A 14,128-nucleotide genomic window follows, 5' to 3' on the forward strand; every position below is an offset into this window, starting at 1 on the left:
ATTTCTTAAAAACCTTTACTGTTGAGAGTATTACAGATGCCCCCTTTTTATCCCATAACCCCTCTCCAACCTGTTCCCACCCCACCCCCAGCCTTCACCACCCTATAGTCTGTGTCCATAGGTAATGCATCTATGGATATAAGATCTTTGGTCAGTCTCTTCCCACCACCCTTCCTTCTGAGATTCGTCAGTCTGTTCCATGTTTCCATGCTTCTGATTCTACTTTATTCATCAGTTTCTTTTGTTCATTAGATTTCTTGTTCATTTATTTTGATTTTTAGATTCAATTGTTGATAGATAGTATTTATTGCCATTTTATTGTTCATATTTTTAATTTTTTTCTTCTTCTCCCTCTTCTTAAAGAATACCCTTCAACATTTCATGTAATACAGGTTTGGTGGTGATGAACTCCTTTAGCTTTTTCTTGTCTGCAAAGCTCTTTATCTGACCTTCAATTCTAAATGATAGCTTTGTTGGGTAGAGTAATCTTGGTTGTAAGTCCCTGCTTTTCATCACTTTGAATATTTCTTTGCCACTCCTTTCTGGCCTGCAGAGTTTTTGTTGAGAAATTAACTGACAGTTGTATGGGCATTCCCTTGTAGGTAACTAGCTACTTTTCTCTTGATGTTTGTAAGATTGTCTTTAACCCTTGGCATTTTAATTATGATGTGTCTTAGTGTGGGCCTCTTTGGGTTTAAATGAATTAGTAAATATATCTTTAAAATTTCTGTTTTAATTTCTTGTAGGGGAAATATCAACAGACATCAACCTTATACACAAAACCTTTTTGGATCCATATTTTTAAGAGTGTAAGGGGTCCTGAGACTAACGTCTTTGACACCTGCTAGTTCATGCTGATCCTGATTTGTCTTTGAAACTTTGGAAGTGGAGCTATGAGTGTTCCTGCAAAATGGGGAGCTGGTGCCACCAGCAAAAATGACTAATTCATAGGAAGCCGCTTCTCACTCTGACCCTCCAACAAGCCAACATCAAAAAGAAGCCTCTGATCCCAGGAGAAACCACCCCACAATTCTACCGGCCAGCACTCAGCTGCCTCTGGGGCAAGGGTGGGAGGGAGGGGGTGGCCGGCAACAGAAGACTAGAGAGGCTCATTGTCTGGGGAGAACTTAAGAGCAGTAATACACTGACTAAAAGTCAGTTTGCCTGTTGTCATCAGTGGTAAATTCTTCCTCCCAAAAAAACCTGTAGCTGGTAAAAGTGAGTCCTTATCTTCTAAATAAAAGCTTCAAATTGCCTATTTTAATTACTTATCCTTTTAGAAACATTATTCTAATGGATGGTAATAACTGCTGGCTTCACAGCTGGCCCCACACGCACAGCCCCAGGGCCGTTCCCAGCGGTCAGAATGGCGAGGGCTGCCTTCTGTGTGTCAGTGTCCACGGTGTCCGCGGGACTCACAGTAAACCCGAGGCTGCCATGAGCTCACGTCTCCTCGCCTCTCAATCCAGGTGAATGCGTGGAGTTGTGTTTGAAACGTTCTTACTCCACGGATATTTGAAAGCTGCTAGAATCAATCTCAAAGAACTGAACACATGGACAGTATAGCAATTTCTGGAGTTTCTTGGGTAATAGAGATTTTAGCAGTCTTCAGCAAGAGATACTTATGCTAAAGACTGTTCCTGAGTATTTGTGTGTGTTACTTCATGTCACAGAAACTCCTCAAAATTAAAATGAAGAGTGTTTTTATGGGCCATGAGTGAAGACAGACTGACAAATCTGGTGCCTTTGTCTATCCAGTGATTGTGAAAATGTGGAGATCTTTTCTGATTAAGTCATTGACAGATCTGCAGACGCCAATGCCTGAGAACAAAACTATAGCTGACATCTACTAACACAACCAATATGGAGGCATACATTTTTTTCTATTAAAAGAATTATGGCCCTGGCCGGTTTGGCTCAGTGGATAGAGTGTCGGCCTGTGGACTGATGGGTCCTGGGATCAATTCCAGTCAGGGGCATGTACCTTGGTTGCAGGCACATCCCCAGTGGGGGGCGTGCAGGAGGCAGCTGATCGATGTTTCTCTCTCATCGGTGTTTCTAACTCTCTATACCTCTCCCTTCCTCTCTGTAAAAAATCAATACTTTTTTTTTTTTTTTAAAGAATTATGCATTGGCTGGTAGCTCAGTTGGTTGGAGTGTCATCCCAATACACCAAGGTTGGAGGTTTGATCTTTAGCCAGGGCACATACAAGAAGCAACCAATGAATGTATAAATAGGTGGAACAACAAATGGATGTTTCTCTCTCTCCCTCTCTCTAACCAATACATAAAAAGAAAATAAAAAATACAGATTACATTAATTCTATTTAAAAGTGTTAATCCATTACTGTTTTGTTCATTTGCATTGTAATATTTATTTTAAGAGTTTTTACTGGCATGAAAATATGTATGGAATTCAATAAAGGAGAATTCACTGTCGGTTAATTCACTATTGGTGTGTGCTTTTTAAAAACCTTTATTATAATTAGTTTCATTTCCTGATTAGTCCTGAAAATAATTTTGTTGTTTGAAGAAGGGAGAGTGTTATAAATCAAACACAAAACTAAACAAACAGATCATCCACTGTAGGAACCAAATACTAGACAGACTTCAAGTACAAAAACCAGTAGCACAATGCCTACCCTAAGTAGTTCAATGTCTGAGAGGCGGCAGGGAGTGATGGGGCTTGTGGCAAACTGCAGGGTGTAAGCTATATCCATGGTGTCGGCCGCCAGGGGGGATGCAGGACAGGCATGGCCAGACCTTCTGAGTTACAAAAAGTCAGAAACCCAGTCTTTTGGGAGAATTCTTCCTGTTTTTAAAAGCTGGTAACTAATTCAAATGTTAAAACACCATTTGGGCCAACAGGACACATCTGTGAGGCTCGCGGGCAGCCAGTTTTCAGTGTCTGCTCTGTATGAGCTCACTTGTCCTCTCCCTTCTAAAGCTTTCTCTCTGGGATGATTGCTTCTCCTCCTTTCAGACTTCCTCCTGCATACATGTCACATGTCTGCTCTTTCCGAGTCCCTCCCTAGTCTTTGTCCCTTAGAGCCCGGCCCAGGCCTGGTGCAGTGTGTGGGGTGACCGGTGAAGGTGGCTGGCTCTTCCTGTGCCCAGCTGAGTGTGGAGGAAGGCAGGCCTCTCAGAGGCCGACGGACACGGGCACAGATTGACATCCCACATGCATCCATCCCCGAGACAGCCAACTCCAAAGGCCGCCCACAGACGTGACTGCTGAGATCTCAGCCTCGCAGCCACACCCCAGGGGGCTTGCCTCTGGGCCCACATCCCCCTGGCTTCACCTAGCGCTATGCTTTCTGTACAGACCACCCCTGAGCATTTGGTCCCTGGAAACCTGCTCATTCATCTTCACGCAGAACAGAGACGCCTGATTCCTCGCACGCGGCCTCCCCAGTTCTCCTGACCCACCCTTTAATCACTTCTGCAGCTTGTTTCTGGATCCTATCCAGACTTTCTGTTTCCAGACCCCTGTTTGAAGTGGGGCACGTAACTATCCCTCTCAGAAGGAGAACTGGATCCACTATCTCCCTTCCCGAACCCAGCTCCCCAGAGGTGCACCCAACGCCAAGCTCCTGGCCATCTTCCTCCAACACTTGAGAGCCGTGCACCCCCTAGATTTCCGCACCCGGGACTGCCTGAGCGGCCAGCACCTCACCTTCCCTTTGATGCTGAGACCCCCGGTGTCGTAGACGATCCCCTTGCCCACCCAGGCAATGGTCTGGGTGGCTCCGTCGGGGGTGTGGCTGAGGACGGCCAGAGCTGGCGGGTGGAGGGCGGCTTTGCCAACACCATAGATTCCTACGGGAAGCACAGGGAGGGGCAGTCAGACTCAGGTTGAACTGAGCAGAGGAGACCCAGCAGCCCCCCCACCCCCAAGAAACATCAGTTCCCCCACAGGAAGTATCCTCAGGCTTTGGGGTATTGCTCCTGGAGAGCTGTGCTGTCCACACTGAGCTCCCTGCCCCCTTTCCTGCCCCTGGCCAGCGGGGGATGAGGAATGCAAATTAGTTCCAAAGCTCTGGACTGCAAACAAATTCTATGCGAAGCATTGTTAGGCAAGAAAACCCGCTGAGAAAAAAATATTGTATCGTTCCCAGAAAGAAATGAACAGGATTGCAGAATGAAATGATTTTTGGACAATGCCTCAAGGTTGCTCCAGCCCACGCTTGCTCTCCCTTCCCTGAACCCTCCATGCACTCAGCACACCACATCACCCTTTCTAAGCTCACTCCAACTACTGCCTCACTGTTCAGTTTATGCCCCATCTGCTATAGAAAATCATGCCTGCCGTGGGCAGAGTCCATGCCTTGGGGCCCCAAGTAACTGAAGGATCACAGCAACCAGGACAAGAGCCAATAATGGCTACCTGACAAACTCCTACTCACCCTGCAAGACCCACTGCAAAGGACCCCTCCTCTGTGAAGCTTTCCCCTACGGGAGTGGCCTCTCCCTCCACTTGTAATTGGCGCCTCTAAGATGACCTCCTCCCTAAGTGTGGGCAAGATCCTGTGTCTCACTTCTTCTTGGAGGTGATGCTGAGACACCACCTCCGAGATTAGGTTACAAAGAGACCTTGCCCTGAGGGAAGAAGCTACTGCGCTGCGCCTCTTGAGGAGAGGGCGTGGAAAGGAGCAGCCAGGGAGCCCGAGGCCTGCTGGCAGAGCCATGAGTGTGCTTTGCTGGGAGCACAAGCCCAGCCCCAGTCAAGCTTTCAAATGACAGCTGTCCCAGTCCATATCTTGGTGGCAGCCTGGGAGAGACCCTGGCCCGATTCTCTCCTGCCCCCCGGCCCCCGTCCCCCCCAGAGCTGTGAGACATGCAGCATCCCTTTCTGCACTACCTTCTGGGGTAATCTGTCCTGGGAACATGGAGAGCAAATAGTGAGCCTACCCAGCCAGTCTGAAAGCACCGTGTCCTGGTCATCACTGCACCGCCAGGGCCGGGCAGCGGGAGAGGGTGGGCCTACTCATCAGGGAAGTCTCTCTGAGGAGGTGGCTTTGAGCTGAGGTGTGCAGGTTAGGGCAGTCCTGCCCTGAGAGCGTCTTAGGAAAACATATCCTAGATACAGGAGTCGGTAGTACAAGGCCCTGGTGTGGACGTGACTGTGTGTATTCGAGGAACAGAAAGGCCCTGATGAGCTGGCCCGAGGACCAGGACAGTAACACGTGAGGAGGCTGGAGAGGGAGCAGGCGGGGGAGGCCTTGGACCCTAGGGCTTCCAGAATCTGAATCAGAACCTGAACCACTGCCTCCTTCTCCCCAGTGACAGTCTGCTTCCCAGGGTCTGGTCTTGGGGTTGGACACAGGCCGGTTTCTTTCAGGGTGAAGCTCGGGATGACACACCACTTGCCCACTGCCACTCTGCCAGCCAAGTGCCCCGGAGCACTCCCTGAGGCCCAGTCCGGCAAGGACCAGCCCCCACCCACCTCCAAACCCTCTGGTCTTCAGCTCCTCGTCCCGGATGATGGTTGGGGCGATCCCCAGATCTTTTCCAACTTTCTTAATCTCCTGGATATGTTCGTGGAAAAAACAACAACACAAAGACACGTGAAGACAGCTTAACTCAAGGCGAGGCCGAGGCTTTGGGCCAAGGACTAGCTGATGGCTGCACGGTGGGGGAGGAACCAGGCTTGGAAGCCAGCGGCTCTGAGTCTCTTGCTTTGAGTGTGATTAAACCCAGGAGAGAAGGCTGGCCCTCCAAACTCTGCAATTTCCTGTAGCTCCTGGCTGGAGTCCTGCAGAGGGGCCTTCGAAAGAGGCTCTGTCCCCCACCCCCTCGGCTGAGGCTGCTGGCCCCTGAGAGCTGGGTGGACAGTAGGTCTTTGTCTGCAGCAGCCCCAGGCTTCCCCAGGCAAAGAACAGAGACTATGAACACTGTCCCTCTCTGGCCCCCAGCTTTCCTGTGACCCCCCCCCTGTGGTCTACCAATACCCACCCCATCCCGGTCCCACCCCCTGGCCTGACCCCTAGGGCCACGCACCTCAAGGAAGGTGTCTGTGTTCATCTCATTGCAGGGTGTGTCCACAATGCGGGCTGCCAGCCGTACGCCGTCCGTGGCATTGGTCAAGCACTAGAAAGAAATAGAGGCTGTCACCAGGGCCTTGAGACCAGGTGGAAGGGGGCTGTCCCTCCTGTCCATTCCCCTGGTGACTGGAAGGTGTCAGAGGCATTCGTCACCTGGGGGAGGTGGCGGGGCTGCTGACAAAGCAGCAGGGGCAGGTGGAGGGGAAAGCAAGAGTCAAGCTGCTGCTCTCACCCCCCAGCTCCTGACCCACCCAGCGATCTACAGAATGCCAGTGACCCTTCCGCCTGGCTAGCGTCCGGCCTCGCATTGTAGGGGCCCACCTTCTTCCCAAGCCTCCTCGCCTGCTACTGCACTCCACACGGTGGCAGGTGACCCTTGCGCTTGGCCTGCAACGTGTCCTGGGCATTCCCACCTGTGGCCTCTGCCAATCCCCACACCCTCTCTCAGGAGGTGCTGACCTCTATTACGAACATGTCTGAGCCCCTCAGATGCACTGTGGAAGCCTCAACCCCCACTGGGATGGTATTAGGAGGCCTCTGGGGGGGTCAACAGCGTGGGCCCCCTTGATGGGATTAGTGTCTCTACAAGCACATTCTCTGCCCTGTAAGGCACAACGAGGAGGTGGCCCTCTGAAAGCCAGGGAGGGAGCCCTCAGCAGAACCCACCCTGATCTCCGACTTCCAGCTCCAGAACTGTGAGAGGTAGATGAGTTGGTTAAGCTGCCTCGTCTGGGGTATTTTCTCATGGCAGTCTGAGCTGACCAATACACCCTCCCTTCTCTTCTCTTGAAGACCCCAGCCATCCCGAGGCACTGCTCAGAGGCCACAGCCGCAGAAGCTCCTCTGGATCTTTCCAGAGTAAAAGCACTCCCCGCTGGCCCTCGGGGAGGCGTTTTTCTGACGTGAGCCCCTGGTGAGTGTGTTGCAGACCCAAGCCCACCCTTGTTTTCCTGGTCACCTGATGCCATTCTGTTCTGAGACAGAAGCGAGGGAAGAAACAGGCAGACCTGCCTTGTGCAGCCCATCCTGCACCCAGCACCCCAAGCCAGCCACCACAGGCATGTCAGGCAGGGGCGCACCGGTGCCTACAGACTCGCCCCAGACACTGGCTGCCCCACCCCCACCCCGCCCCAGCCTTTCTGCTGAGAACTCCCATCTCACTTTTGCTTCTGCCCTGACCTGGAAGTTTTCTGCCTTCTCTCCTTTGTCTCTGCCCCAGTCCATCCCCCCAACCACCCCCAAGCTTCAGACAGGCGGCAATATTAAAAGAGAAAAGCTGTGCAGGTTTAGCGGGGGTGCAGACAGCACTGAGTTCATCTGCGGCTTTCTGGCCCCATGGTGTCAGGGCGGGCAGGCTCAGGAACAGCGCCAGCCCGCCACCTCCTAGGCCCTGTCCAATTGCTGTGCGAGCTCTGCCTGTTCTGAGGTAATTAAACCCCAAAGCCTAAAAGGCAGAGATACAGGACTTGACAGCTCAGATATGAGATGTGCCTGTGGGGTCCCGGTGACTGTCAGCGGGCTCTCCCCAGGGGAGGACCAGGTCCCCACCTGTGGGCGTCACACACACAAATCCATTGCTCATCTCTGACGCAGCCTGTGGCCGCTGTCTGGGAAGTGCGTCAATGCCCTGAGCCTGGTCTCGAAGGAGGACAGGTGGCTGCCTCACAGACCTCCGGTGAGCAAGCTCTCCCACGCAGCTGGCGCGGGTTCGAGGGCAGAAAACACACAGAGCCATGTGGACCTGGGTAGAGTTTGTACCTCATCACTTCACCACACTCACAGGATCATTCATTCATTTACTCATTCCATCCATGCTTATTCGAGCACCTACTGGGTGCCACACTGGATTTAGAATCCAAAGATGTCCAAGAGACTCAAGTCCAGCAGAGACCACAGCATGCCATTCCATTCAAGGCTACAGTGACCTGAAGGAGACCAGGATGTGGATGGGGGCTGAAGAGGTCCCCACAGTGAGGACAAGGCCATATGGGATATCAGCACCTCCTGTGCTCACAATTCTAGACAGACAGCGGCTGCAATTAAAAACTCACTCTACCCCTTGCTGGAGTGGCCCCAGAAAGTCACTTCATGTCGCTGAGCCTCAGTTTGCTCAGCTCTATAACGGTAATAACAACAGGACCCACCTCACAGGGCTGTTGTGACAATTCAGTGATCTGACCCGTGAGTGTGCACACATCGGCTGAGAACAGGGCCTGCTACCTGACAAGCACTTGAAGACACTGGTGCGCGTGTGTAAGGCAATGGGGAGGGACCTGGGGGCAGCAGTGGTCCAGGAGAGCAGGAGGTGTGGGTGGGGCACCCCGAGGCAGTGGGCAGTTGAGCCAAGTCCTGGGAAAATCATGCGTCAGATCAGGCCTCTGCCCTCCAGGAGCTCCGGAGCGACAGTGACCACTTTCCCAAGACAGAAGGGTGAGATGGGCAAAGGACAGCGCAGGTGTGGCTACCGGAATGGGACTGGAGGTGGGAGGGCTACAGCTCATCGGTGGGATCTGAGATGGTCACACCACAGGGGAGGGAAGCTGACACTCAATCCATACAAGACTTGTGAGTTGGAAATCACTTCTGGCCTGGCCTTGCTCACAAAGGGTTGTCCTGAGGTTCCGGCGAAATAACATATGGGAAAGTATGCCGTAAAGGGTATGTGACATGTACGTGCACAGGACGACTAGCATTCGAACATGAAAGAGCCGGCACTGCTTAGGTGCTCAATAAACACTAGCGGCACAAACCCGCATCCTGAAAACAGACCACCCTGAGGGAGAGGAGCCCACAGCCGGCTAGCAAAGGCCTCCTCAGGAAGGACAGCAGCCCAACCGTCCTCCCCAAGGGAGAGAGCACTCCCCAGACTTCCCTCCCAGCGGCCCAGAGACTCCGCTGAACATCCAGACACCCACTTGCAAAGTGGACACTTCTACTGGCCCATTGTCTTGTCCCACCAGGAAAAACTCCACTGTGACCGTCTTCTTCTCTGTGCGTCTGGAAGCACCTGAGCGGTGGGTGAACAGCGGGAAGGCTCGGGCCAGGGCACAGGCAGAGGCGAAGGCATCAGCCCGCTCGCAGACCATCTGCAGCACAGAGAGGAGAGGGTGATGAGGGCGGGCAGGCGGGCGGGCGGGCGGGGGCAGGACACGGTCCCCAGGGAGCTGCAGTCAGGGGTGCTAGGGCTCACAGCAGGCTCGGAGGCCACCCTGCATACAATGTGCACACAGGAGGCCCAACCAGCCTTCACCCCGGGGCCTTCCCCGGAACCACTGTTTCACAACCTGACAGTAGACCCGAGTCTGGATCTGAGTCTCAGATGTGCCTACAGAACTGTTCTGAGGGAAATGGCTTCTCTCCGCCCCGAGTTTCCCGGTGTGCTAAAGGTGGGGTGACCGTGCCCGGTGGCGGCAGCTCTGAGCTCTGGGCCATGCTGCAGCGGGCTGGGCTCGGAGGCAGCCCTGCAGGCAGGAGCCCTCCTCTCGGACCACTCACCACGATGCACCGGTGCGTTCCTGGGGGCAGGCAGGTCCGCACAAGCCTGGTGATGAAGTGCGCTGCGGAGGGGCTGTTGTGCCGGCTCACCCGCGAGGGCAGCGCGGCCACGGTGGCGCAGTTCAGGTAGAGGGGGCAGCTGTCCGTGGGGTTGGGGTTGAGCGTGCTTAGAGCAGCCTGCCACAGCTGGGAGGGGGGGAGGGAGAGAGAGACAGAGCGAGATCAGACTCCGCCCGCAGGTGACCCCGGGCCGGGCGGGCATCACTGGCCGGCCGAGTGCAGCACCGAGCGGAGTGTGCACCGCGCTCGCGGTGTGTGTGCTGGCACCAGGCGCTTTGTGGGGCTGAGCAGTGCAGTGGGCAGTTGCCAACAAGGCCAGTCGGGGGGCTGCGTTACTTCGAACGCAGGAAACGCACGCTGGGGGGACCCAGCCAGGTGCCCCTGGAAGTGGGGACGAGTGGGCACTGCCACGGGGCGTGGAAGGAGGCCGTTCCTTCGAGGAGGCCCGGTGCGCGCGAACTGGTCGCGTCGAGGCGGCGGCCTGGGCCTGGAGGCCGGCCTGGCGCCGCGCCCGGCAGGAAGTGCGGGCGGCGGGGGTTGGGCGCGGGGATCGCCCCGGCCAGGCGGCCTCCGCGGCCCCCCGCCCGGGCCCCGCGTCCTCGGCTGGCGGCGCAGGGCGGCGGCGCGGCCCGCTCACCTCCTCGGTGACCCGGGGCTGCAGCTTCCCGCGGACGTGGCTCCAGGGCACGCGGTGCAGGTGGGGCAGCTGGCCCAGCAGCAGCAGTGGCCGGCTCTGCGGGTCCGCGTCCCCCGCGCTCGCCTGGAACTGCAGCCCCACGTTCGCCATCTTCGCGGCCCGCGGCCCCCCGCCGCCCGCTCCGCTCCCGCCGGGCCTCGGCGCCGCCCCGGCCCTGCCCTGCCCGGCCCCGCCTCCCCCGCCGCTCCGGGCCGCTCGCGAGACGTGCAGGGCCCGCCCGGAGCGCGAGGGGGCGCGACGGGGGAAGGGCTGGCCGGCGCGCGGAGCGGACCCCGAGGTCCGGGCCCCAAACTCCGAGCAGGCCCCGAGCTCCAGGCCTCCGCCCGAGCAGGCCCCGAACCCGGGCAGGCCCCCAAGCAGGTCCTGCCCTCCAAGCCGGAAGCACCGCCGCGGACGGCGCTCTGGCGAAGGGCCTGGCCGGCTGCTCGCCGGAGCCCGCGGACCTCGGCCTTGGCCTCCAGCGGGGCCTCCGCAGACTCAGGCCCAACCGCAAGGCCACCCAGCAGCGCCCGCCGCCCTGTGTCCGTGAGCCCCGAGCAGGCCCCGTTCCCACGGGAGGCAGGCCCAGGAGTCTCAGGACCCCGTGGTGACCTGGGGGACCCACACGGGCAGGCTTGCCCTGACCACACCAGCCTGGCTCGGGTTGGGATGGGCATAGTGGTTTTTGGACCCGTGCCAGCTCCAGGTTGTTAGATCCCCTGCCTGGCATGGTCAAGCCTCTCCTTCCTCACGGAATGGGTTCCTCCATAACGCTCAGGCCCTTGCTATGTGCCAGGCGCTGTCCTGGAAGTGACAGCGGGTCAGGGACGCGGCCTTCCGCCCAGGTAGCTGTGTCGGGGGTGGCCACTTGTAAGTCCAGGTTATTGCCTTGTTGAGTGCCCTCCCCCTCCCGCCGCTCACCCCTGGCAACAGCCTGGGCCAGCTGCAGGCTCACCCAATTTAGGGAGATAAGAAGGTATAGGAGAAGGGGGCAAGTCAGTGGTTTACAAGACAGCACCTGAGCTCTCTCATTGAAGAGGGGCAGTGCCTGAAGGGTGTTGGGGGCACCTTGTGGATGGTGGACGATGTTGGTGAGGGTCCTGGCTCCCGCTGTGGCTCAGGTACAAGATTTGGGGATTGATGACCCAGTTGTGGAAGCTGTACCCGAGTCATTATCCAAAGGCCTTTTGGTTGGCACCCCTCTTCTTAGTGTTTCCTTTTCATGATCAGCCTTTGAAATAGCAAAGCCAACTCCCTAGTGTGGCACCCAAGGCGCTCAGCCCCTCTCCTGTCTCCCTCCCTGACTTGTAATCCAACCACAGCCACACTTTCACCTTCCCTGCTGCTCCCTCCGTTCCTTGGAAACACCCCACTAGACTCCGAGCTTCGAGCTTCGGCATTCTGCAGGCAGGTCTTTTTGTCTGCTTTCTCCAGCGCCTGGCAGAGCAGGTGCTCAAAACACAGTTTTTGAATGGCGCAATGAATTCCTTCGAAACCCTCAGCTTTCCGACATAAAAGTCGGTGCTAATTGGATCTTATTTTCTTCAAAAGATTTTGCAGCAGCTGAATGTTTTCACACATTTGTAAAGGGTATGAAGAGCACGTATGAAGATCTATCACTCTTTTCTTGTTTGCAAACACATTGCAGACAAGCGCAGGGCTTTCTAGCAGGGGTGAGGCAACAGGGGACCGTCCCAGAGGGTGAGGGAGGTAAGGCTGTGCCTGATGGATGAAACGGGACTCCCACAGGCAAACAAGACAGGGGAAGGCATCTAAGTGGGGAGAGGCCCGGCAAGAAAGTACAGACCCAGGGTGTCCCTGGAGAACAGAGAAGGGGAGGAACGGGTGATGGTGGTGGGTTGGGGAGTCTGAATCACTCCATCTACTTCTGCAAACTGTGGAAGGATCCAAGAAGTGTTTCAGAAAGCCAGATCCTGGCGCTCTGTGTAGGGGGAGCTGGAAAGGAAAGGAGCTGTCGGTGATGAGATGATTTGGGAGGTTCTTTCCTTTTAGATGGCCCCAAGACAGGACGAACGAGATGATTCAATGCAACCACATTTATTGAACACTTATTCCATACAAAGCAAGAAAAAAAATGGGATGTGCTTGTTGGAAGCAGACATTACTGATTCTGGTTTTAAGCCACCCCTGAATCAAAGAAATCCAAACTAAACAGAACATTAAGGAATTATTCCACTTCAAATGCCTGACAGTTTCCTCAAATGCAGTCCGTGACAGACACAAATACCTCCCAGGAAAGGACACTTTCCACTGCACTTTCCAGACTTCAGACTGAGACAGGCGCACTTTGTTCAGATGCATTTTATGAAGCTGTTAGTCCACAGGTTGGAATATATTTCACCATCAATAAAAAACTCACCTTAATTACATTTTCTTCTAAAAATGCAAAATAACTTACCAGATCTTTAATGCAATCCGAGAAGTAACTTAAGTTTTTGGTGACTTGAGACTCCTTCCAAACTCAAGTGGGTGTTCAGACTTAATTTAGGAATTGAGGAAAAGGCTAAAAACTTCTGGAAGAAATCAGAATAAAGTTCCCAGGACTTATTAGGAAGTTTTGGGATATAGTTCATATTCTAGACACATTTCTGAATGACATCATGTGAGATGGCTCCGGGTGTGTGAGTTGTACACGCCTGTGTTCACTGCATGCTGGAGCTCACCTGCACTAAATCCCCTAATCCCTGTCAGACTCAACCCACAGCCACGAAGCTCCAGATCCCACCACACCTCATAGGAGACGGAAACACTGACCACCCACCTGCCCTGGGAGCACTTGTTTTAGCTTTCTAGTGTTTTCATTCATTCATTCAATATAGATTTATTGAATATCAATTCTGAAGAGCTCCAGGCCGGGTCAGACTGTGGGGACATAGTGGGGGAGGGGTGTGGTTGTGTGTGTGTGGCAAGGGTAGGGAGCAAATACAGCAGTAAAGCCCAGCAATCCAGCCACTGGGAGCTGAGTCTGGAGGATATTGGGAGTTGGGTCCTGAGGGTGAGGCGTGTGCCAGGCAGGCTGATCCCAGACAAGGAAATCCTTCAGCAAGGGCCCAAAGTACTAAAGGGTGTGGTCCATCCAGAACCGTCAAAAGCTTTAGTGATATGGGCTGGGCGTGCGATGTACACCGAGCCAAGGAGTTTGGACTTGACCTTGTGGGTAACTGCAAGCCAGGGGAAATGCCTCAGTTAGGACTGGCGTGAAGCAGAGGTGGGGCTCGTGCCTGGCTGAGAATGGCCTGCTCTTTCCTTCTTCATAGGAGGAAGGGCTCAGCACCAACCACCTGCATCCTTGGCATCCTGGGCGCAGCTGGCCAAGAAGGGAGCCCACCTGCCAGACTCTGCCTTCCCTCCCCTGGCCCCTGCTGCCGGCGCATCGGGGAATGCCCTGGTCGCACTCTGTAAATATTGTCACATGTGGCCCTGGCCAGAAGCTCGGTTGGTTGGAGAGAAGTCCAATTAAGGAATTATTCCACTTCAAATGCCTGACAGTTTCCTCAAATGCAGCCCGTGACAGACACAACTGCATTCAAAAGGTGGAAGGTTTGATCCCTGGTCGGGAGGCAACCGGTCAATGGTTCTCTCTCACATCAGTTTCTCTCTCTCAAATCAATTTTAAAAAATTGTCAGACGTGCCACCTGGAAGGTTTGCACTCAGGGTTCCCCGAAGGATTGAAAAATGAACTAATCGCCATGAAAATAACTTTTCTCTAGAAACTCTTGAAAAATGCATTAACTTATGGAAAAGTTGAAAAGCCAGTAGAAATTATACTCTTTACCTATATTCAGATATTTATTTTTCTGCACCATTTAACCCTAAATACCTCACTACATC

At 54.4% G+C, this 14,128-nt stretch overlaps 2 protein-coding genes across 5 annotated transcripts in view; both read right to left on the reverse strand.

Moving 5' to 3' along the window:
* Positions 1-10,438, reverse strand: part of NPEPL1 (aminopeptidase like 1) — a 31,055-nt gene extending 20,617 nt beyond the window's left edge. Inside the window, exons 1-6 of the mRNA XM_070419695.1 lie at positions 10,237-10,438; positions 9,540-9,725; positions 8,960-9,130; positions 6,001-6,090; positions 5,447-5,528; positions 3,677-3,819 (exon numbers count right to left, since the gene is read on the reverse strand). Coding sequence (XP_070275796.1) covers positions 3,677-3,819; positions 5,447-5,528; positions 6,001-6,090; positions 8,960-9,130; positions 9,540-9,725; positions 10,237-10,386 — 822 coding nt within the window. The 5' untranslated portion in view covers positions 10,387-10,438. The remainder of the gene's footprint in view (positions 1-3,676; positions 3,820-5,446; positions 5,529-6,000; positions 6,091-8,959; positions 9,131-9,539; positions 9,726-10,236) is intronic.
* A 1,827-nt stretch (positions 10,439-12,265) lies between these two features.
* The window catches only part of STX16 (syntaxin 16), a 34,361-nt gene continuing 32,498 nt past the window's right edge, over positions 12,266-14,128 (reverse strand). Inside the window, exons 8-9 of one of the 4 annotated variants that reach the window (XM_070419697.1) lie at positions 12,695-12,809; positions 12,268-12,606 (exon numbers count right to left, since the gene is read on the reverse strand). In XM_070419697.1, the coding sequence (XP_070275798.1) occupies positions 12,702-12,809 (108 nt within the window). In that variant the 3' untranslated portion in view covers positions 12,268-12,606; positions 12,695-12,701. Of the gene's footprint in view, positions 12,810-14,128 lie in introns of all 4 variants that reach the window. The other 3 variants (XM_070419696.1, XM_070419701.1, XM_070419699.1) reach the window with 3 other exon arrangements.

The sequence above is a fragment of the Myotis yumanensis genome, unplaced genomic scaffold, assembly GCF_028538775.1.
Source record: "Myotis yumanensis isolate MYYU_CA2020_CCGP unplaced genomic scaffold, mMyoYum1.0.hap1 SCAF_7, whole genome shotgun sequence".
Taxonomy (NCBI): Eukaryota; Metazoa; Chordata; class Mammalia; order Chiroptera; family Vespertilionidae; genus Myotis; species Myotis yumanensis.